Source organism: Sorex araneus, chromosome 6 (assembly GCF_027595985.1).
Source record: "Sorex araneus isolate mSorAra2 chromosome 6, mSorAra2.pri, whole genome shotgun sequence".
Lineage (NCBI taxonomy): Eukaryota > Metazoa > Chordata > Mammalia > Eulipotyphla > Soricidae > Sorex > Sorex araneus.
Window position 1 is genome coordinate 60,929,289 of NC_073307.1, and position 21,741 is coordinate 60,951,029.

The following is a 21,741-nucleotide window of genomic DNA, read 5'->3' on the forward strand; positions in this document are numbered from 1 at the left end:
TGGTGTTGGAATATTAAATGTAATCAATGTGAACAACCTTATGAAAATAAAATTTTTTTAAAAGGCAAAAAATAAAAGAGAGAAATCAGAGTTTGGAGTTTTGGGAGAGGCGATTGGCTTGTGAGTAACTAAATGTCAGTTTGTTTTTCTCACCGTTTGGTTTTCCAGCTTAGCCCAGATGGGCCCCAAATCTCAGGCGGAACTGGGAGAGGCTCCCCTCTGTGTTCTTGGCTACACACTTCATGATCAATGTCCCTTCAGATAGCCATAATGACAGCAATGGTGACAGGAAGGTCACATCTCTGGGGACTGTGTTTGGCTCAGGTACTGTGCTAAGTGCTCTTCCTGGACTATCTCCTGAGTCCTCAGGACGGGCCTCTAAGTCGTGCTGAGCAGCTCGTGGGTTTTTCTGGATGGAAGATACAGTGTATGAATATCACCTTCCTGCTGTTGCTTCCCCCCAAAGCAGCTGAATCTCTGTCAAGAGGAGAGCAGTGTGCCTGGCGGACAGGCTGCGGGTGGGGGCGGCGGGGACCACCCCGTGTGGGCTGGGGCTGGCGGAGTCCACTCCATTCAGCTCACTTCGTGCGTGCCTTGAGCAGACCAGCCTGGGAGAATGTCCTCTTTCTGTCCGACACCGATTCACAGCTTTAAAAAAATTTTATTTACTTATTTTTGATTTTTTGGTGGGGCGGGAGTCATACCCAGTGATGCTCAGGGGTTACTCCTGGCTCAGCACTCAGGAATTACTCCTGGTAGTGCTCTGGGAAACATGGGATGCCGGGCATCGAACCCAGGTCAGTCACATGCAAGGCTGACCTACCTGCTGGACTATCACTCCCCCCTCCCCCCGCTGCCCCAATTCCCAACTTTTGTTTTTTTCAAATTTTATTTATTTATTTATTTATTTATTTTTTTATTGAATCACCAAGTGGAGGGTTACAAAGTTCTCAGGATTATGTCAGTTATACAATACTCAAACACCCTTCCCTTCACCAGTGCCCATCTTCCATCACCAACCCCCCCAGTATATCTGCCGCCCCCTCCCACCTCCCCAGTCCCCACCCTTGTACGTGATAAGTTTCATTTCGTTTACGCTTATCTCGATTACATTCCATGTTTCAACACACAACTCACTACCGTTGCTGGGGTTTCCCCCAAAAAAGAAAAAGACAGTCCTATTGCCAAGGAGGCATTTGATAGCTCTCCATTGCTAAGAATATAGAGATATTAAGTCCCGCTGTTTGTTACATAACTTTTCTTTTCCCCCCCTTGCCCCGCGCCACCGAGTTCACGCCTGTTTAGTAATCGCCACGCTGTCTGACAAAGGGAAAAAAAACCGAAGAGGATGGTTATTTCCCGTCATCAGCCGGCGTGGGGCTCTGGCATAGTTGATAGTCTAGTACTCAGGTGCTGGCTCTCTGAGGTTGTGCCGGTGCTGGCTCTCTGAGGTTGCGCAGGGCTGGCTCTCTGAGGTTACTCAGGTGCTGGCTCTCGGAGGTTGCACAGGTGTTGGCTCTCGGAGGTTGCACAGGGTTAGCTCTCTGAGGTTACACAGGTGCTGGCTCTCGGAGGTTGCACAGGGCTGGCTCTCTGAGGTTACTCAGGTGCTGGCTTTCGGAGGTTACACAGGGCTGGCTCTCTGAGGTTACACAGGTGCTGGCTCTCTGAGGTTACACAGGGCTGTGGCTCTCTGAGGTTGCACAGGGCTGGCTCTCTGAGGTTACTCAGGTGCTGGCTCTCTGAGGTTACACAGGGCTGGCTCTCTGAGGTTACACAGGGCTGGCTCTCTGAGGTTACACAGGTGCTGGCTCTCTGAGATTACACAGGGCTGGCTCTCTGAGGTTACACAGGTGCTGGCTCTCTGAGGTTACACAGGTGCTGGCTCTCTGAGGTTACACAGGGCTGGCTCTCGGAGGTTACACAGGTGCTGGCTCTCTGAGGTTACACAGGTGCTGGCTCTCTGAGGTTACACAGGGCTGGCTCTCTGAGGTTACACAGGTGCTGGCTCTCTGAGGTTACACAGTGCTGGCTCTCTGAGGTTACGCAGGTGCTGGCTCTCTGAGATTACACAGGGCTGGCTCTCTGAGGTTACACAGGTGCTGGCTCTCTGAGGTTACACAGGTGCTGGCTCTCTGAGGTTACACAGGGCTGGCTCTCGGAGGTTACACAGGTGCTGGCTCTCTGAGGTTACACAGGGCTGGCTCTCGGAGGTTACACAGGTGCTGGCTCTCTGAGGTTACACAGGTGCTGGCTCTCGGAGGTTACACAGGGCTGGTTCTCGGAGGTTGCACAGGTGCTGGCTCTCTGAGGTTACACAGGTGCTGGCTCTCGGAGGTTACACAGGGCTGGCTCTCTGAGGTTGCACAGGTGCTGGCTCTCTGAGGTTACACAGGGCTGGCTCTCTGAGGTTACTCTGGTGCTGGCTCTCGGAGTTTGCACAGGTGCTGGCTCTCTGAGGTTACTCAGGTGCTGGCTCTCGGAGGTTACTCAGGTGCTGGCTCTCTGAGGTTATACAGGGCTGGCTCTCTGAGGTTGCACAGGTGCTGGCTCTCTGAGGTTACACAGGGCTGGCTCTCTGAGGTTACTCTGGTGCTGGCTCTCGGAGTTTGCACAGGTGCTGGCTCTCTGAGGTTACTCAGGTGCTGGCTCTCGGAGGTTACTCAGGTGCTGGCTCTCTGAGGTTACACAGGGCTGGCTCTCTGAGGTTACACAGTGCTGGCTCTCGGAGTTTGCACAGGTGCTGGCTCTCTGAGGTTACTCAGGTGCTGGATCTCAGAGGTTACACAGGGCTGGCTCTCTGAGAAAGCGGCCGCGCGGCTCGGATCTGTCCCAGTCCTGAATCCTGGAGCCGTGTTAGTTGCTGTTCAGTGTCGCCGGGGTTCCATCCGGAGAAGGTGTGCAGGCGGCACCTCCTCCCTCCGGCCCCCCGGTGTTGCTGGCCCCGATTCGGGTCCGGAGCATTGTCCGGGCCACGTTGCTCACCAGAATGCCTGCCGCTTCTCTCCAATTCCCAACTTTGTCTCTAAGCTGCATAAAGCTCCTAGCAGAATTGCCCATACCCAGTGGGCCTTGTTTGGCATGAGACTGAATGGTTTTCTCTGGTGAATCTCTCTTTCGTGGATTGGGTCAAGGGTCAAAGGAGCCAGGGGCCAGAGCAGCAGTACAGCAGGGAAGGTGCTGGCCTTACACACGTCTGACCTAGTTCAAGCCCCAGCACCACCTGGGCCCCCTAAACTCCCCCAGGAGTGATTCCTGAGCACAGAGCAGGAGTAAGTCCTGAGCACAGCTGGGTTTGGAAAAATAACAAAGAAAATCAATAAAAAGGCTCGGCAGAAAGAGTTGGAGGACCCCATGGTATGGATACTCTCCAGTTTCCTCCTCCAGTTTGAGTTTGTAGCCCTTTGGACAGGTGGGGACACTGAGGCAAACGTGAGGAGTTGGAAGGGGCAGAGTTGGGTTGAATCTGGATAAGGTCTTTGCTCTTAAACTGTTCTGCTTTATATCCCACGTCCAAGCCCTACAGTCAGTCGGTCTGGGGGCCTGGCCACAGCCTGTCCCCCCTTTCATAAAGTGACTGGTTATTTGATCAGAGCTCACCCTAATACCTCCTCTTGACCCTATCGCCACTGCCCAGAGCTACTTCCGACGAAGGTCATTGCCGGGTCGGGGCTGGGGGGCCCCTGGGCTACAGCTGGAGTGGGAACTTTGAGATTATCAGCAATCATAGGATCTAGAAACTGGTGAAAGTCACTGAGTTGGCATTTCTCAGTGGGGAGACTCCCCGTCCCACCACCATGCTGGGCTCTTTCTTCCACTGCTCTGTGCTGCCCTCCATGCTGCTGCGTCAGAGCTTGGCACCGTTGGCCCTGAAGGACACTCCCGGCCTGCATGTCCATTCATCCTGCTGCCCCCCCCCCCCCGATGTTTGTCTGACACACAGTGGTCAGCACAATCTGGAGGGCATTTGTTTCCTGGGAATAGTGCAGCTCCTGGTAGGAGGGTAAGACTGTTTCCTTCTCCTCTGGGGCTCCCAATGCCAGCCTGGGGGGTCCTGGGGGTTTGTCAGAAATGCAGATTCTCAGGCTCTGCCCCCAACTTTGCGTCAGGCCTGGGGGAAGAATCTTGGAATTTCCTTCCTCCCTCCCTCCCTCCCTCCCTCCCTCCCTCCCTCCCTCCCTTCCTTCCTTCCTTCCTTCCTTCCTTCCTTCCTCCCTCCCTCCCTCCCTCCCTCCCTCCCTCCCTCCCTCCCTCCCTTCCTTCCTTCCTTCCTTCCTTCCTTCCTTCCTTCCTTCCTTCCTTCCTTCCTTCCTTCCTTCCTTCCCTCCTCCCTCCTTCCTTTCTTTCTTTCTTTCTTTCTTTCTTTCTTTCTTTCTTTCTTTCTTTCTTTCTTTCTTTCTTTCTTTCTTTCTTTCTTTCTTCCTTTCTTTCTTTCTTTCTTTCTTTCTCTTTTTCTTTCTTTCTCTCTTTCTTTCTTTCTTTCTTTCTTTCTTTCTTTCTTTCTTTCTTTCTTTTCTTTCTTTCTTTCTTTCTTTCTCTCTTTCTCTTTCTTTCTTTCTTTCTTTCTTTCTTTCTTTCTTTCTTTCTTTCTTTCTTTCTTTCTTTCTTTCTTTCTTCTTTCTCTTTGTTTCCTTTTCTTCTGTTTTAGGATTTTATTTATTTTAGAGTTTTTATTTTTCAGTAGTGATTTTGGGCCATCCATGGCGGTGCTCAGGAATCATTCTTGGCAGTGCTTGCGGGACCATATGCAGTGTGGGAATCAAACTAGGGTCAGCTACATGCCAGGCAAGCACCTCACCCTTTGTACTAACCCTCTGGTCTGGGATTTGTGTGTTGAATGACTCTTCATTTTGGACATATCCAGCAACACTCAAGGGTTTCTCGTGTGTGTGTGTGTGTGTGTGTGTGTGTGTGTCTGTATGGCATGTGGAGGTCAGCCCTGTGCAAGGCAAACACCTTCACTGCTGTCCCATCACCCAGGTTCATTAATGACTGCCTTTGAGACACACTGGTCCCTGCCTCCCCCTGGCCCTCCTGTCTGCCCTGTCACTGACTGTTCCTGCCAAGTGCCGTGATGCCTCTCTGAGGAATAGGGCTTTGGGAAAAGTGGTCCCAGAGATTTCTCTGCTACACATTTTTAGGAGCAGATTCGCCCTGCTAGGCCACTCATCCTGAGGCCAGGGAAGCTGGTACCTTCAAAAGGCCACAGGGCTGCAAACAGGCTGCTGTGTTGGCAAAGGCTTGGCAAGGTGTGACCCCGTGTCTGCTTTCTGGCTCATGCTAGTGGGGGCTCGTGGTTTGTCCCCCCATCAGAGGGCCTTGTTCTCTCTCCCTTGGCTTCCCATCTCCCTGACCCAACCCATGTTTATTGAGAAGGAATCTGACAGCAGCTCAAGATTCCCTCCATTCCACACCAGGGCCATTCGGAAATACACAGGTTCAATCTGGAGAGTGTTTTGCCCAGACTTTGCCCAGAATCTGCCACTTCTTAATGCCTTGTCTTTCCCTTTTCTGTACTCCCAGGTCTTCCCCTTATGTGGCTGAACAAATCGGACCACCCACGGAGCTGCAGGGCAGCTGAGCACCTTGTTCTTGAAGTTAGCTGCACCTGTTTCTAACTAACACCTCCCGTCCGTCATCTTCTGGGGGGACCCATACCCGAATTTGAAGTTTTCCACAGACTTCCAGGAACCATCGAATGAACAAAGACGCAGACGTTGCTCTGGCATCAATCTGCTCTATTTGAGAGACAAAGGAGCAAAGAGAGGCACCGCCTATACCCCCGAGAAGTCCTGTGGACTTATTCAGCGTTCGGATCTCTGCACACAGCATGGAGGACGGTTATCGAAACAGTCCAAACCTCTACCGGGGGGCGAGGGATATAGCGTGGGAAGCATCCAGACAGTCCCGGAACCAAGGGGTGGATGACTACGGATATGAGGGAAACTATGGGGGCCAGGCCCCCAGCGATGGCTATTACCGTGGCGGGGAGTCCAACCCAGACGAGGATGCGCAGAGTGATGTTACGGAAGGCCACGATGAGGACGATGAGGTCTACGAGGGCGAGTACCAGGGCATCCCTCACCCTGATGATGTCTCGGGCAAGCAGGCCAAGATGGCACCCTCCAGGGCCGATGGTTTTCACGGGCAGGCGGACATGATGGCGGAGAGGATGGAGGACGAGGAGCAGTTGGCTCACCAGTACGAAACCATCATGGAGGAGTGTGGCCACGGGCGCTTCCAGTGGATGCTCTTCTTCGTCCTGGGCTTGGCCTTAATGGCAGACGGAGTGGAGGTGTTCGTGGTGAGCTTTGCCCTGCCCAGTGCAGAGAAGGACATGTGTCTGTCGAGTGCCAAGAAAGGAATGCTTGGTAAGTCCAAGTGGGAAGTGGGTCGCAGGTGTTTCCTTTGCAACTTTCACATATGAAGGAGAGCCATGTAGCATAAACACCTTCGATTTGTCACAGAGCCTTTTAATACCGTTAAAAGGATTCTACCTCAGGACTAGACTAATTCTGAGGTTAACCTCAGGGTTAGACTAATCCAGCCCCAGTGGTTCTGGTTCTGACCATGGTTTAGAGCAACAGAAGCTTAAGGTTCTTGGGTTGGTTCTGGAATTTAGGGGTCGGGTCTCTGATCTGACTGGGTTTAAAGATACAGCCAACTATTTCCGGTAGCCCATAGAAGATTGGCAGCCCTAGTGGGATGTGGCACTGGAGAGTCCCCAGAGAGCCCCATTGGCTACTCTAGTGACCACGTAGATGAGACTTGAACATCCAAGCTAAGGAGAACGAGGTTGGTTGGTTGCCCCCCTTAAAAATTGAAGAATTGTCAGCAACTTCTGTTCTAAGCATGAGTTTTTTTCTTGTTTAATTTTTATAAGGAAGAAAATGTATGCAAAGGAGATAGCTCACATCAAGGGCTGCGTGTTTTCACACAGCTGGTTGTTTGTTGTAGTAGGAGAGAGAATTCCCAGTCAGACATTTGCTAATAGAAAGCTGATGGGTAAATTCAGTAGTCTGTAATAAGCGTGCAGCAAATAAAGAGAGTTGCATCTAGAAACTGGGAAGGAGAGATAGTACAGAGGTTAAGGCCTTTGCGTTGCGTAGAGATGCCCCCACTTCCATTCTTGACATCATATATGGTCCCCCAAGCACCACCAGGAATGATCCCCGAGCACAGAGCCGGGAGTGATTCCTGAGCACAGAGCCAGGAGTGATTCCTGAGCACAGAGCCGGGAGTGAGCCCTGAGCACAGAGCCGGGAGTGATTCCTGAGCACAGAGCCAGGAGTGATTCCTGAGCAGAGCCGGGAGTGAGCCCTGAGCACAGAGCCGGGAGTGAGCCCTGAGCACAGAACTGGGAGTAAGCCCTGAGCACAGAGCTGGGAGTTATTCCTGAGCACAGAGCGCGGCGTGATTCCCGACCACAGAGCCGGGAAAGCCGGGAGTAGCCCCGAGCACAGAACTGGGAATGATCCCTGAGCACAGAGCCAGGAGTGAGCCCCAAGCACAGAGCCAGGAGTGATTCCTGAGCACAGAGCCAGGAGTGAGCCCCAAGCACAGAGCCAGGAGTGATCCCTGAGCACAGAGCCAGGAGTGAGCCCCAAGCACAGAGCCAGGAGTGATCCCTGAGCACAGAGCCAGGAGTGAGCCCCAAGCACAGAACTGGGAGTGTCTGGAGTGAGCCCTGAGCACAGAGCTGGGAGTGATCCCTGAGCACTGCCAGGTGTGACCCAACAGTACTGCTCCTTCCGGCCACCACCAAACAATGCCCTCACCTCCACCACCCAGCCCTGCAGATAAACCATCCCAAGTCCCAGGTGAAGCCGCTCGCTGCAGGTAAGCACGGGGGCTGGAAAGCCGCGGATCGGGAGGGAGGCTTTCCCCGTCTCCAGCGTTCTGAGATTTGGTTTCTTTCAGCTTCTTCCTACCCAGGACAGAGCATCTGCCCACTTGCTTGAACTCACAGACCCTGGGGCTTCACCTTGGCTGGCATCACGGTGGAGCCTGAGAGAGTCCCGTTGCTTTTCACTTTGCAAAGAATTGGCCTGGGTTCCAGAGCAGAAGCCTGAGAGACTGAGCCTGGGGCAGGGAGGAGGGAGTGGGCAGCCAGAGCGATGTCAGGGACGTGTCAGCTCGTTCCTCTGCAGGGCTTGGCGGGCTCGAGTGCACAGCGCCAGCTGTTGTGCAGACATGCTGACACAGGCCCACACCAGCGTGAGGGAGCAAGCCCAGAGGAATCTCCTGGGCGTGACCTCCTCAGGAAGGGGCTGTGGTCACAGGTCGCATTGTCAGTGGGACCATGAAGGGACAGAGAAGGCCCTGCATGCCCGTCTCGTCTTCCTTCAAGAAACTGGGCCCCCAAGAGCAAATAAGCTTGGTCCATCACATGCTCTGGGCCCAGGGCCCAGTTCCTGGGGCCACAAAACTCCCCGCTCCCAGCACATCTTCCTCCTTCAACTCAGGCGGAGGATGGTCTCAGTCAGCCCCTCGTGGCTTTCCTGGACACACCAGGAATCAGCAAAGCCCACTATGGTGACTGGCGGTTTGGTTCCCACTAGGCAGATTGCTAAAGCCAAACGTTTTCTTTGCCAAATCCCTTGATCCGCAGGAAGTGTTTGCATATTCCACATGTCACACCAACAAAGCCCTCAGCGCACTGGCGTGCATGTGATCTGCAAGTCCAGAGCGTTCTCTGCTCAGCTCCATGACCCCCATCTCTGCAAGTCACAATCACAGCATTTGTATTTCCTTCCCAATGTCCAGCCAGCATCGGAAGCAACGTGGACCTTTTCCCGTCAACTTCTGCATCTGTGACTGAGCCTCTGTCTCATGGATCAAGGTGTAGCTTGTGACCCAGTATACCCTGTGCTCTGCAAGCCCTCAGGGCTCATTCCTGGCTCTGTGCTCAGGCTGACTCCTGGCTCTGTGCTCAGGGCTGACTCCTGGCTCTGTGCTCAGGGTTCACTCCTGGCTCTGTGCTCAGGGATCACTCCTGGCTCTGTGCTCAGGACTCACTCCCGGCTCTGAGCTCAGTGCTCACTTCTGACTCTGCTCAAGGCTCACTCCTGGCTCTGAGCTCAGGGCTCACTCCTGGCTCTGTGCTCGGTCAAGGGAATATGACCTTTCAGAGAGCACATATGTAGTTGCAGAGTAGAGAAACAGAGTGGAAAGAGTTTGGATAGGAGGTGGGGGAATTTATCCCAGCAAAGCGAATGCAAACAGTTAAACGTAGGAGAGGGAGTAGCAAAAGGGGCTTGGGGTCCTGCCTGGATGACTCAGACCTTGAATTCCTATGTCCTCGGGCCAAGGGAGTGGCTTCTTTGCTATAAGTGATGAAGACCTCAGTGGGCCTTGCTCTCTGGATTCCAACCCGCAGCTAACGCAGCCACTGGTGCCATCTTAACCCCTCTCACCTCGACATTCCAGTCCCTGGAACCGATTCGCAGAAAGCAACCAGAAACTTTGAGCATCCAGACATGAGTCCTAGGCTGACAACTCTGCGTGCTGAACCCCGAGCCCTGGCTCTCAGAAGGAGAATGGGTGCAGGAGGTCAGGCTCAGGCCCTGGGCCAGAGCCTCTTTCAAGACCCGCCCGGTGCCTACTGGCCTCCTCACTGGCATCCTTCACACCCCGGAGCAGTTCAACGTGGATGCAAAGCTCCTCTCCTCACCTCTGGGGTCCCCATTTCTGCAAGTCGCAATTGCAGCTTTTGGGTTTTCTCGCCAAGTGCCGGGTCTGCCTGGAGTGCTCGTGTGAGAGACCCTGGGTTTGATCCCAGCCCCCAAGCACTATGCCTCTACCAGGTGACCAGAATAAAGGCCAATAAAAGCCTAACCTTGTGCGAGGGTACCTTTCTCCCACTGGGCCGTGGAGCTGTGCAGTCAATCGAAGGCTAATAGCCCTCCTCACTCTCCCGCTAGTTCTATATTTGCTGGATCCACCAACTCTATGGAGTCCATTTCTCCTGCTGACGACAGGTTATGAGTGAGTTCAGTGGTGCAGTCGGTGGTGGTGGTGGTGGGGGTTAGTCTCTTGCTGTACTTCCCTGGCGCTCATTTTTCTCCCCCTCTTCTGCACCAAAGTCTTCAGGCAGCCCAGGGCAAGGCAACTGTGTGACTTCTCTCCTGGGCTCAGTGACTTCTGTCTGTGACTTGAACTGGCTCAAGGCCAAGAAGTGAAGGACGGCTTGTGCGTCCAGTAGGGGTGGCATAAGAGCAGCTGCAGAGAGAGCACAGCGGGTGGAAGTGACGAGACAGAGAAGGACTGAGGCCCGAGGTTTCCGGGGAGGTTCTGAAAAAAAGACGGTGTCTCCGGCGCAAGGTGGGGGACGCGGCCAATACTGTGGCTTCCTGGGGGCTCAGGTGTCACCACTAGGACCCAAACTTGCTTTAGGGCTGAAAGTGGGGGAGAGCAGAGAGCTTCCCCCATGCCTCCCTCTCCACCCCTCCCCCCACCGCACACCTGCTGTGTCCCAGCTGTCTTCTCCCCAACCCTAAGCTAAGGCGGTGTATTTTGGGTCTCTTCAAGAGCATTTTTTTTTTTTATTTAAAGAAATATTTTATTGAACCACCGTGAAAACAAAAAAAATACAAGGCTTTCAGGTTTAAGTCACAGTCAAATACTGATTAAACCACCATCCCTTCACCAGTGCACCCGTTCCACCACCAAGAACCCCAATACACCCCCCTCCCACCCCTCCCCCCATCTAAGTAGCTGATGATATTCCCATTATTCTCTCTATATATTGAGTACATTTCATATTTCCATACAGAACTCACTATTGTTGATTGGAAATTTTCCCCAACAATCAGGCCTGCTGAATAAGCATCATCTAATAATTTCTCTTCCTTGGCAAAGGTGAAGACTTTGAGTCCGCGCGATAGCGGCCGCGCGGTTTTGGGTTTCTAATATTTTAGCTCAGTTCACAGTCAAAATGGATGGCTGCAAGAGTCTGCTCTGGTGCCAAAATGGGTTAGGAGACCTCAGGATCACAGTCAGTAGGCGGGAGGCTCTGCTTCTCGTGCCGCGGCTCTTGGTTCATCTCTGGGCGGAAGGCGCGCCGGGAACACCTCCCCTCCCAGGATCACCTACAGGCTACGTCACTAAAGAAAGTCCTACCTCCTGGTGTAGGGGTCTTAGAGGGTGGCTCTCACCGCGTGGCTGCTGCCGCTGCCGCCATTTTCGCTCAGAAAAATGGGGTGGAGAGGGAAAAAAATCCCTTCCCGGGCTGCACGAGGTTGTAGTTCAGTTCGCAGTCAAAATGCATGGCTGCAAGAGTCTGCTCTGGTGCCAAAATGGGTTAGGAGACCTCAGGATCACAGTCAGTAGGCGGGAGGCTCTGCTTCTCGTGCCGCGGCTCTTGGTTCATCTCTGGGCGGAAGGCCTCTTCAAGAGCATTTTGATGGGGTCCGAGTGACAGGACAGCAGAGAGGGCACTTACCTTGCTTCGGCTGCTCCGGCCTCCACTCCTGCGAAGACAAGCTTTGGGCCCAAACCTGGCCTCCAATTCCTCTCTCATGGCTCAGTACCTGGACAGTGTGGGACAGAGGGAATCATGCAGTGATTCCAGCAGAGGTGCATTCATTCACTCAGACAGCAGAGGTGCGCATTCATTCATTCATTCAGACAGTAACACAGGGTTTCTCCAGCCTGTTGGGGAGTGCAGACAGGTGGGGGAAGGAGGGGTCATAAATTGAAGTTTCGAGAAGAGAGCCCTGTTGGAACTCCTCTAGAGAGGGGTTCTGGCTGTCTGGCACACTGTAGGCATGAAGGACACAGAAGTAGACTATAGTTTATTTCTCATATGGCCCACCCTCAGCAGGTGATGTTCAGTGTTAGAGCGTGGCTTGAACTCAGGGCCTTAGCACAGGCCAGGCATGTTCTGGACACTTGGGCTCTCTCCCCAGCCTTGGAATCCAGTTATAACAAACTTCCACCCCCCCACCCCCCACTCTGAGATTTGCACGCACAGTAAAATTGGAGAACTGAGGATTGCTTTGAAGCAAAAAAAAAAAAAAAAAGAAAAAAAACCCTTTATCACATTGTTTCCCTCTGGGCCGGGGCCAGGAGAGTTTGAGTTATTTATCTGAATACCCTTGATTTTCCAGTTCCCCTTCTCCCCGGGTTCCAGACATAACACACACACACACACACACACACACACACACACACTAGCTGCCTTCCGACCCAAGCCCCCCGCCAGTTCCCGGACAGTCTCTGTCCTACTGAGCTGCTTGCAGGGCGGGCACCGACGGGCACCCCAGGCTACCTCTCCACCTCTGGGCAGTCTGCCATGGTCTGCGGTTCTGGGAATGGACCAGCTTGTCTGCCCTTCAGCTGCCGCTCCCGTGACTTTCTCAGTGGGAATGCGCCCTGCGGCTTCCGTGACCTTCTCAGAAGATGCTGCCCTTGTAGAGGAAGGTCCCGGGCTCGGAACTGGTGGGGTTGAGTCTCTGAGAACTAATGTGCAAGATCTTTGCCTGGTGGGGCTGGACCAGGCGGATGTGCCTGAATCTTGCAGGAAGACACTGACCCACCTGGGCATGAGTTGGGTTTGCAAATATATATATATATATAAAAAAATATATATAATTTTTTTTGCTGGGGCATATTCTGGCAGTGCTCAGGGATGACTGCTGGCTCTGTGCTCAGGGCTCACTCCTGGCAGTGCTCGGGGATCATATGTGGTATTGGGCATCCAACTGCATGCAAGGCAGGACCCTTGACCCCTTTACCTTCTCTCTGACCCTGAACTTGCAAATTCTGACTCATCTTCTAGAATGTTCCTATGGTTTGAATGCAGCAGGAAGTTGTTCTCTGTTTCTGAGGGAAACTCACCAGGTGGGGTTCACAGTCTGCTCTAGACACCCCCAGGACTCATTTCCTTCAGCAAGTTGGTTCCCAGTGAAATCACTCTGCACCATCTTACTGAAACCTCCACCTGCCTCACCCCAGTCCCTTCTGTTTTGTGATATTTTTCTCTGTAAGCCTCTCAATGACGCACTTTGTAGATAGCTTTTTAGTTTTTTTTTCCCTTTTTGGAGAATACACACCTGGTGGTGCTCAGGGTTCCCCCTGGCTCTGGGCTCAGGGATCCCTCTGGTGGGGCTTGGGGTGCCACATGCCCCCTAATGCACAATCACTAGCCCCTAATCACTAGAGCCTGCCTCGGTTGCTTACATATCCCCTTCTCCCCACCTAGAGCATAAGCTCCGTACAGGCTCACTGTGCTAGATCTTCCCTACGTCCCCGCAGTGATAAGAGTAGACTAGAGATTGAACAGGATGACCACCCAGTACCCCTATTGCAAACCACAACACCCAAAAGGAGAGAGAGATATCAAATTGGAATGCCCCACCACAGAGGTGGGGGGGTTGTGGGGTGGGAGGGATACTGGGTTCATTGGTGGTGGAGAATGGACACTGGTGGAGGGATGGGCTCTCAAACATTGCATGAGGGAAAAACAAGCACAAAAATATGTGAATCTGTAACTGTACCCTCACTGTGACTCACTAATTAAAAAATAAATAAATTTAAATTAAAAAAAAAAAAGAGTGCTTAGCTAACCACAGTGTCTCCTAGTGGCTGGGGCACTTGGCCAGGCTCTACGGCAGAGCCCCATCCATGGGAAGGAAAGGGAGGACCCCGATTCCATAGCTCAGAGCAACAGAGCAGTGTCGGGTTCCAAGGTGGGTGAGCGGAGAGCATTCTCACGAGGGAGCGCTGGTGGTAGCCCTGGCACCATCATCTCTTTCCATTTCAAAGAGCCAGATGAACAGAAGAGAAAGGCTGGCTGGGGGCCTTGCAGCTGAGTGGATGACACATCTCTCTCCAAGGTCTTTGCTCGGGTGACCAGGCCCTTCCGGACCTGCCTCTGCACAAAGCCAGCACCTTGGCTAGGAAGCCTTTGTCCCACAAAACTCAGTGCTCCCTGACGACGTGAGCCTGAACTGGACATGCGAGACTCATACCAAGAACTCGATTCAGTCTTTGCTCCGCAGGCGAGACATCCTGGAACGTTTCCTTCCTTGGTTTAGGACATAAAGTGTGTGCCCAGCACTGATAATTACCAAGCACTCAGGCTTAATAGGGAAGAATTATCCATGGGTTTCTGGAGAGTTGCCACCTCAAGTGAGGAAGCTGGCTTCCGGCGAGTCCCGTGTGTGAGCTGGCCGCGTTGTACTTGGTGTGTTTATTCCAGGACTGGTTTTCTTGTCATGCTGCTTGAATTCTGTGTGTCTTAAGAAGAGCTCACAGCTGCTTTGCCACCAAGAATCTCAACATTAGCAATAGCTTGAAAAGGTCCTTCATGGATGTTCAGAAAAAGAGCCAGCCTTCCTGGCAATTGTGCCTTTTTGTTTGTTTGTTTGGTTGGTTGGTTTATCTTGGGTCCATACCTGGTGATGCTTAGGCCTTACTCCTGACTCTGTGCTTAGGAATCACTCCTGCTGGGGCTCAGGGGACCATGTGGGGTGCTGGGGATCGAACTTGGATCAGCTGCATGCAAAGCAAATGCCTTCCCTGCTGTACTATCACTCCAGCTCCAATTGTGCTTTTAATATGTTCTTTTTGGGTGTTTTTTTGTTTGTTTGTTTGTTTTGTTTTGGGTTATACCTGGTGGTGCTCAGGGCTTACTCCTAGTTCTGTACCCAGGAATTACTCCTGGCAGATTTGAGGGACCCTCTGGGTTGGCCCTGTGCAAGGCAAACACCCTACTTGCTGTACTAACACTCTGACCCCTAATTTGCCTCTATTTTCCTTCCTTCCCAATGTCCCCAGGCCCACTCTGCCATAATTTTTCCCCCGAGAAATTTTGTCTTAAAACATAACCCTGCAGCAGGGCTGGAGCAATAGCACAGCGGGTAGGGCATTTGCCTTGCATGCAGCCGACCCGGGGTTCGATTCCCAGCATCCCATATGGTCCCCTGAGCACCGCCAGGAGTAATTCCTAAGCGCATGAGCCAGGAATAACCCCCATGCATCTCCAGGTGGGACCCAAAAAGAAAAAAAAAATCAGATATAAACATAACCCTGCAGGTATGGATATTTGTAGTTCAAATACTTCTTTGTTGTTGCTTTCAATAAAATAACCTCGTTTCCTTTCTCAGTGGATCATTCACCTACAAGTCATCAAGAAAGCCATGTAAAAATGGTCAGTCTGTTTTAGCATGCATCTGGGGCCCCTGGGGAGGCAGCTGGGGGATCAGGGTTACTGCGCATCCCTAGACCACCCTCTGCTGCATTGCACCTCTGACAGCCATTATGGAATTTTGCAGAGGCCTGAAAACAGACGTTGGATTTTCTTTGTTTCTGATTTTGCTTTTTGGGTCACACCAAAAAGAGGTGCTCAGGGGTTCTTCCTGGCTCTGCACTCAGGAATCACTCCTGGCGGTGCTCAGGGGACCCTATGGGATGCCGGGGATTGAACCTGGGCCAGCCGTGTGCCAGGCGGCGCCCTCCCCGCTGTGCTGTCGCTCGGGCCCCAGGGAACTGGGCTTTCTAAAGTGTTGCGTGGCCTCTGACGGCTCCTCTCCCCTCACAGGGCTGATCGTGTATCTGGGGATGATGGCGGGGGCCTTCGTTCTGGGTGGCCTGGCTGACAAGCTGGGAAGAAAGCGCGTCCTCAGCACCTCGTTGGCCATCAATGCCTCGTTCGCCTCCCTCTCCTCCTTCGTGCAGGGTTACGGCGCCTTCGTCTTCTGCCGGCTCATCTCAGGCATAGGGTAGGTTTGCAGTGCTGCCCGCGTGGTCCTCCAGGAGGCCGGGGCTGGCTTTCTGTTTGATTAACAGGACACTGTAGCAGCCTGGAATCCCGTTTGCAGACCCCCAGGCCAGACTCGCCCAGAGAGAACCCGCCCTTCCCCCACCTTGCCCTTCTTGTCTTTCTTGCCAGATTTTCAGATCTGTTGGATTTTTTTCACTTCGGGGTGGGTCAGAGGGCTCACCCCACCCCTTGGTTTCTGCTGTGGCCATTTCCCGAGTCTGACTTGATTCTTTCTTACTTTTTTATTTTTAATTTTTTCCTGGCCACACCTGGCGGTGCTCAGGCTGACTCTTGACTCCTGATCACTCCTGACGGGGCTTGGGGGACCCTGTGGGGCACCTGAGATCAAACCCGGTTGGCTTCGTGCCAGGCAAGTGCCCTCCCTGCTGTGCTCTCTCTCTGACCTTAACTCGATTCTGGCATTTTCTCTTCTGCAGTATTGGCGGTGCTCTGCCCATCGTGTTTGCCTATTTTTCTGAATTCCTGTCCCGAGAGAAGCGAGGGGAGCACCTCAGTTGGTTAGGCATCTTCTGGATGACCGGGGGCATCTATGCGTCAGTCATGGCCTGGACCATTATCCCGCACTATGGTGAGTGCTCAGCCCCATGGTGGCACAGGGGCCTCAGCTTTTGTCGTGCCTGAATCCTCCCTGTCACAGCACAGGCTGAGCCCCGGGGCCACTCCAGGGCTCCCTACTCTCCTCACATGGGTGGGGGAGTGGGAGAGCCTCATGTCTTTGTTCCTCCTTGTGCAGGAGGGGTTGGGGTAGACCCCATGTAGCTCAGCCTCCAACCAAAGCAGGGGGAAAACAGCTGCCAGTGGAACTGGTACGAACACACACACACACACACACACACACACACACACACACACACGTTTATTTTGGGGCCATCCATACCTGTGCAGGGGTTCCTCCTGGCTCTACACTCACGAATAACTCCCTGAAATACCCTATCGGATGCTGGGGATCGAACCCAGATCTACCGTGTGCAAGGCAAACGCCCTCCCCAATGCACTATCGCTCCACCCCCATGAACGGATATTTTCATGCCCTCTGAGAACTGTGGGACGCTGTCTCAGTCCAGTTTCTGATCCAAGGCCCCACAGAGGTCGGGCAGGCCTCCCCGGGGCGGTGGGGCTCTGGGTTCCCAGTGCTGCCTCAGACGTGGGGGTGGGGAGTCTGCTCCGGTACCTGCATGTCTAGATACCTGTTTTGGGGGTGTGGCCGGAAGTGGGGCTCGGCCCGCGGGCCTCAGGCGGTGTCTGGCTCCCACAGGCTGGGGTTTCAGCATGGGCACCGCCTACCACTACCACAGCTGGAGGCTGTTTGTCATCGTCTGCGCCCTGCCCTGCACCGTGTCCCTGGTGACCCTGAAGTTCATGCCTGAGAGCCCACGGTTTCTGCTCGAGGTGAGGAGTTGGCGCCTGCAGCTGCCCTCCTAGTCCAGGGCCCCCCTCTGTGCATGTGGGTATGTGGCTGTCCCTGCGAACTGCTCCCCTGAGGCTAACTGCTAACTGCTCTCCTTCCAGCACGCGCTGCTTTCCACAGCCCCCCTTCCCGCCCCCCCGCCCCCCTCATCCGTGTTTCCAAGCCCCTCCTGGCCCTGCAGAGAGGCGCTGTCCAGCCCCTCTCCGAGGCTGCCGTCCGAGGGGCCATCCAGCCTGGGCAGCCCGAGAGCTCCCAGCCTCCTGCAGAGCGAGCCCTGGCCCGGGACCCGGTGACATTCCCCGGGAGGGAAATGCCAGCATGTGGCCCTGTCAGGGCTCGGGTCCCCGGGCTCCTGTTGCGTGGACCATAGGCAACAGAGGCAGAGAGACACCCCCATGCCAGCAGGGCTGTGCTTCCTCAGAAGACTTGGGTGCTCCCCCTGGCCGGTCCGGGCATCTGGCTGGTGGCCTGTAGGTAGCTCAGGGGCTCCTGGTTGACCGATGAGTGTCATCCCAGGCTCCCTTCTCACAAGGGCACCCCCCAACTGGGTTCGGGGCCTTCCTGCCCCCCGGAGGCCACATTATGAGCCCTTCCACCAGCAGCCGCCTTGGCCTTGCCCGCCTGTGAGGAGCAGAAAGCTTTCCGACGGCTGTTCTGCTGCTGACCACTTCCGGCGGCTGGCGGGGCGGGAGCGGCCCAGCAGAGCCAAGCATTTCCCCTGCAGGCTGGTGCCTCTAACGGCCAGAGTGGACCTGGGCAGGAGTGGCCCAGACCCAGGCTGCCTCTCACTCAGGGGTGGCCCAGGAGCAGACCCCTGGGGTGCTCCCCCCGCAGCTGGCTGTTCTTTCATGCCTTGATCCTTGGTTTCCCAGATGGGCAAACACGACGAAGCCTGGATGATTCTCAAGCGTGTCCATGACACCAATATGAGGGCCAAGGGCACCCCGGAGAAGGTCTTCACGGTGAGTGGACACGGGTCGCACCTCAGGCGGGGCCTCTCCCTGGCACAGGCTTGCTTCAAAGACGTTTGTCAGAGGAATAGACCTCACAGGAGGTTCTGTATCACCTTAGCCTGGGCTCACCTACACACACACACACACACACACAAAGACTCAGACAGACAGAACACAGATACACACATACACACAAAGACTCAGACAGACAGAACACAGATACACACATACACACAGAGCTCAGTGATTTGTTGGATGAGGTAATAGAATCCACTTTTGGATTTTGTTTGATTTTTTTCACCGGTCAGTGCTCAGGGCTGACTTCTGGCTCTGTGCTCAGGGATCACTCCTGGTGCTCTTTGGGGACCCCTATGGGGTGCTGGGGATCAAACCTGGGTTGGCAGTTGCCCTACCCACTGTTGCTCCAACCCCTAAGAGAGAGGGAGCATGTTGCCCAGAATAAAGATGCCGGGCTCCTTCCTAAAACTGTCAGGGAATAAGAATTTTGTTCCTGGGGCTGAAGCCAAAGGACAGTGGGGAGGGCACTGGCCTTGCACATGACCCACCCGGGTTCGATCCCCAGCATCCCAGAGGGTCCCCCAGGCACCGCCAGGAGTGATTCCTGAGTGCTGAGCCAGGAGTAAGCCCTGACAATTTTTTTTAATTTATTTATTTTTAATTAGTGAATCACCGTGAGGATACAGTTACAGATTTATACACTTTTGTGCTTATGCTTCCCCCATACAAAGTTCAGGAACCCATCCCTTCACCAGTGCCCATTCTCCACCACCAGTAAACCCAGCATCCCTCCCACCCTCCCCAATCCCATCTCCCCCCACCCCACCCTGCCACTGTGACAGGGCATTCCCTTCTGTTCTCTCTCTCTAATTAGCTGTTGTGGTTTGCAATAAAGGTGTTGAGTGGCCACTGTGCTCAGTCTCTAGCCCTCATTCAGCCCGCAACTCCCTTCCCCCACATGGCCTTCGACTACATTATAGTTGGTGATCCCTTCTCTGAGTTGCCCTTTCCCCTCCTGGTACTTATTTCTACAATTCTTGGGTGTTAGTCTCCCACTCTGTTATTCTATATTCCACAGATGAGTACAATCTTTCTACCTCTGTCTCTCTCATTCTGACTCATTTCGCTTAGCATGAAACTTTTCATGCCAATCCACTTAAATACAAAATTCATGACCTCTTTTTTTCCTAACAGCTGCATAGTATTCCATTGTATAGATGTACCAAAGTTTCTTCAGCCAGTCATCCGTTCTAGGGCATTCGGGTTTTTCCAGATTCTGGCTATTGTAAACAGTGCTGTGATGAACATACATGTGCAGATGTCGTTTTGATTATACTTTTTTGCCTCTCTAGGATATATTCCCAGCAGTGGTATTGCTGGGTCAAATGGGAACTCAACCTCTAATTTTTTGAGAGTATTCCATATTGTTTTCCAGAAGGGCTGAACCAGTCGGCATTCCCACCAGCAGTGTAGAAGGGTCCCTTTCTCCCCACATCCTCTCCAACAGAGGTTGCTTTTGTTCTTTCGGATGTGTGCTAGTCTCTGTGGTGTGAGGTAGTATCTCGTGGTTGTTTTGATCTGCATCTTTCTGATGATCAGTGATATAGAGCACTTTTTCATGTGCCTTTTGGCCATTCGTATTTCTTCCTTGGTAAAGTTTCTGTTCATTTCTTCGCCCCATTTTTTGATGGGGTTGGATGTTTTCTTCTTGTAGAGTTCAACCAGTGCTTTATATACTATTGATATCAACCCCTTATCTGATGGGTATTATGTAAATATCCTTTCCATTCTGTGGATAGTCTTTGTATTCTGGTCACTGTATCTTTTGCAGTGCAGAAGCTTTTTAGTTTAATGTAGTCCCATTTGTTGATCTCTGTTTTTACTAGATGGCTTAGTTCCGTATCACCTTTGAAGATAACTTTATCTTCAATATCGTGGAGGGTTTTGCCGACCTTGTCTTCAATGTACCTTATGGTTTGTGGTCTAATGTTGAGGTCTTTAATCCATTTTGATCTGACTTTTGTGCATGGTGTCAGGTCAAGGTCTAAGCCCATTTTTTTGCATGTGGTTGACCAGCTGTGCCAGCACCATTTGTTAAAGAGACTTTCCTTGCTCCACTTCACATCTCTTACTCCCTTATCAAAGATTAGATGATCAGACATTTGGGGTTGTGTGTAGGGATATTCCACCCTGTTCCATTGGTCTACGGCTCTGCCTTTGTTCCAGTACCATGTTGTTTTAATTGTTACCGCTTTGTAGTAAAGTTTGAGGTTGGGGAGGGTGATGCCTCCCATCATCTTTTTCCCAAGAATTGTTTTAGCTATCCTTGGACGTTTGTTGTTCCATATGAAATTTAGGATTGCTTGATCCATTTCTTTGAAGAATGTCATGGGTATCCTTATAGGGATCGCGTTGAATCTGTATAATGCTTTGGGGAGTATTGCCATTTTGACAACATTGATTCTCCCTATCCACGAGCAGGGTATATGTTTCCATTTCCTCATGTCCTCTTTGATTTCATGGAGTTGTGTTTTGTAGTTTTCTTTGTAGAGATCTTTAACTTCCTTGTTTAAGCTGATTCCGAGGTACTTGATTTTCTGGGGCACGATTGTGAATGGGATTGCTTTTTTCATGTCCCTTTCCTCTGCCTCATTGTTTGCATATATGAAGGCCATAAGCCCTGACAATTTTTGACCCCCAAATCAAAAATATCAAACAAAGTTGGGTTTCCTGGAGGTTCTCTAGCTCGTCTTCGCTCTGCAGGTTTCCAACATCAAGACCCCCAAGCAGATGGATGAATTCATCGAGATCCAGAGCGCCACGGGAACTTGGTACCAGCGCTGGCTGGTCAGGTTCACTACCACATTCAAGCAGGTACGACGGGGGCCTGAGGGAGGCGCTGTGGGAGTTGGGGACCTAGGGCGGAGCCCAGAAGCCCAGCGCATGGGAAGGGGGCTGGGCTGGGCCAGCTGTCTGTGCCTGGCCTCTTCTGCTTTCTGCACCAGGACGCCAAACTCTCTGTTGATTTGGGCCACTCACACCTGGTGGGGCTTAGTACTCGCTCCTGGCTCACTCCTGGCTCTGCACTCAGAGGTCACTCTTGGTGATACCCAGGAGAGCATATGCGATGCCGGGGATCAAACCCAGGTTGACTGAATGCAAGTCAAACACCTTCCCCAATGTACTGTCTCCCTGGCCCTTGCTCAGACTCTCCAAATAGCTTCTTCTCTTTAGCTACATTTTTGTTTTTGTTTTTGGACTGGAGCGATAGCACAGTGGGTAGGGCATTTGCCTTGCACGTGGCCAGCCTGGGTTCCATTCCTTCATCCCTCTTGGAGAACCCGGCAAGCTACTGAGAATATCTTGCTCACACGGCAGAGCCTGGCAAGCTATCTGTGGCATATTCGACATGCCAAAAACAGTAACAACAAGTCTCACAATGGAGACATTACTGGTGCCTGCCGAGCAAATCGATGAGCAAAGGAATGACAGTGACAGTGACAGTGACCCAGTGATGCTCAGGGCTGACTCCCAGCTCTGGGCTCAGGGATCACTTCTAGCAGGGCTTAGGGAAC

At 52.7% G+C, this 21,741-nt stretch overlaps 1 protein-coding gene across 3 annotated transcripts in view; it reads left to right on the forward strand.

Annotated features, from left to right (window-relative positions):
• Positions 1-21,741, forward strand: part of SV2B (synaptic vesicle glycoprotein 2B) — an 80,313-nt gene that overhangs the window by 45,447 nt on the left and 13,125 nt on the right. For all 3 annotated transcript variants that reach the window (XM_055141069.1, XM_004617628.2, XM_055141070.1), the window contains exons 2-7: positions 5,524-6,371; positions 15,545-15,725; positions 16,204-16,355; positions 17,043-17,176; positions 18,068-18,157; positions 20,930-21,040. In XM_055141069.1, coding sequence (XP_054997044.1) covers positions 5,831-6,371; positions 15,545-15,725; positions 16,204-16,355; positions 17,043-17,176; positions 18,068-18,157; positions 20,930-21,040 — 1,209 coding nt within the window. In that variant the 5' untranslated portion in view covers positions 5,524-5,830. The remainder of the gene's footprint in view (positions 1-5,523; positions 6,372-15,544; positions 15,726-16,203; positions 16,356-17,042; positions 17,177-18,067; positions 18,158-20,929; positions 21,041-21,741) is intronic.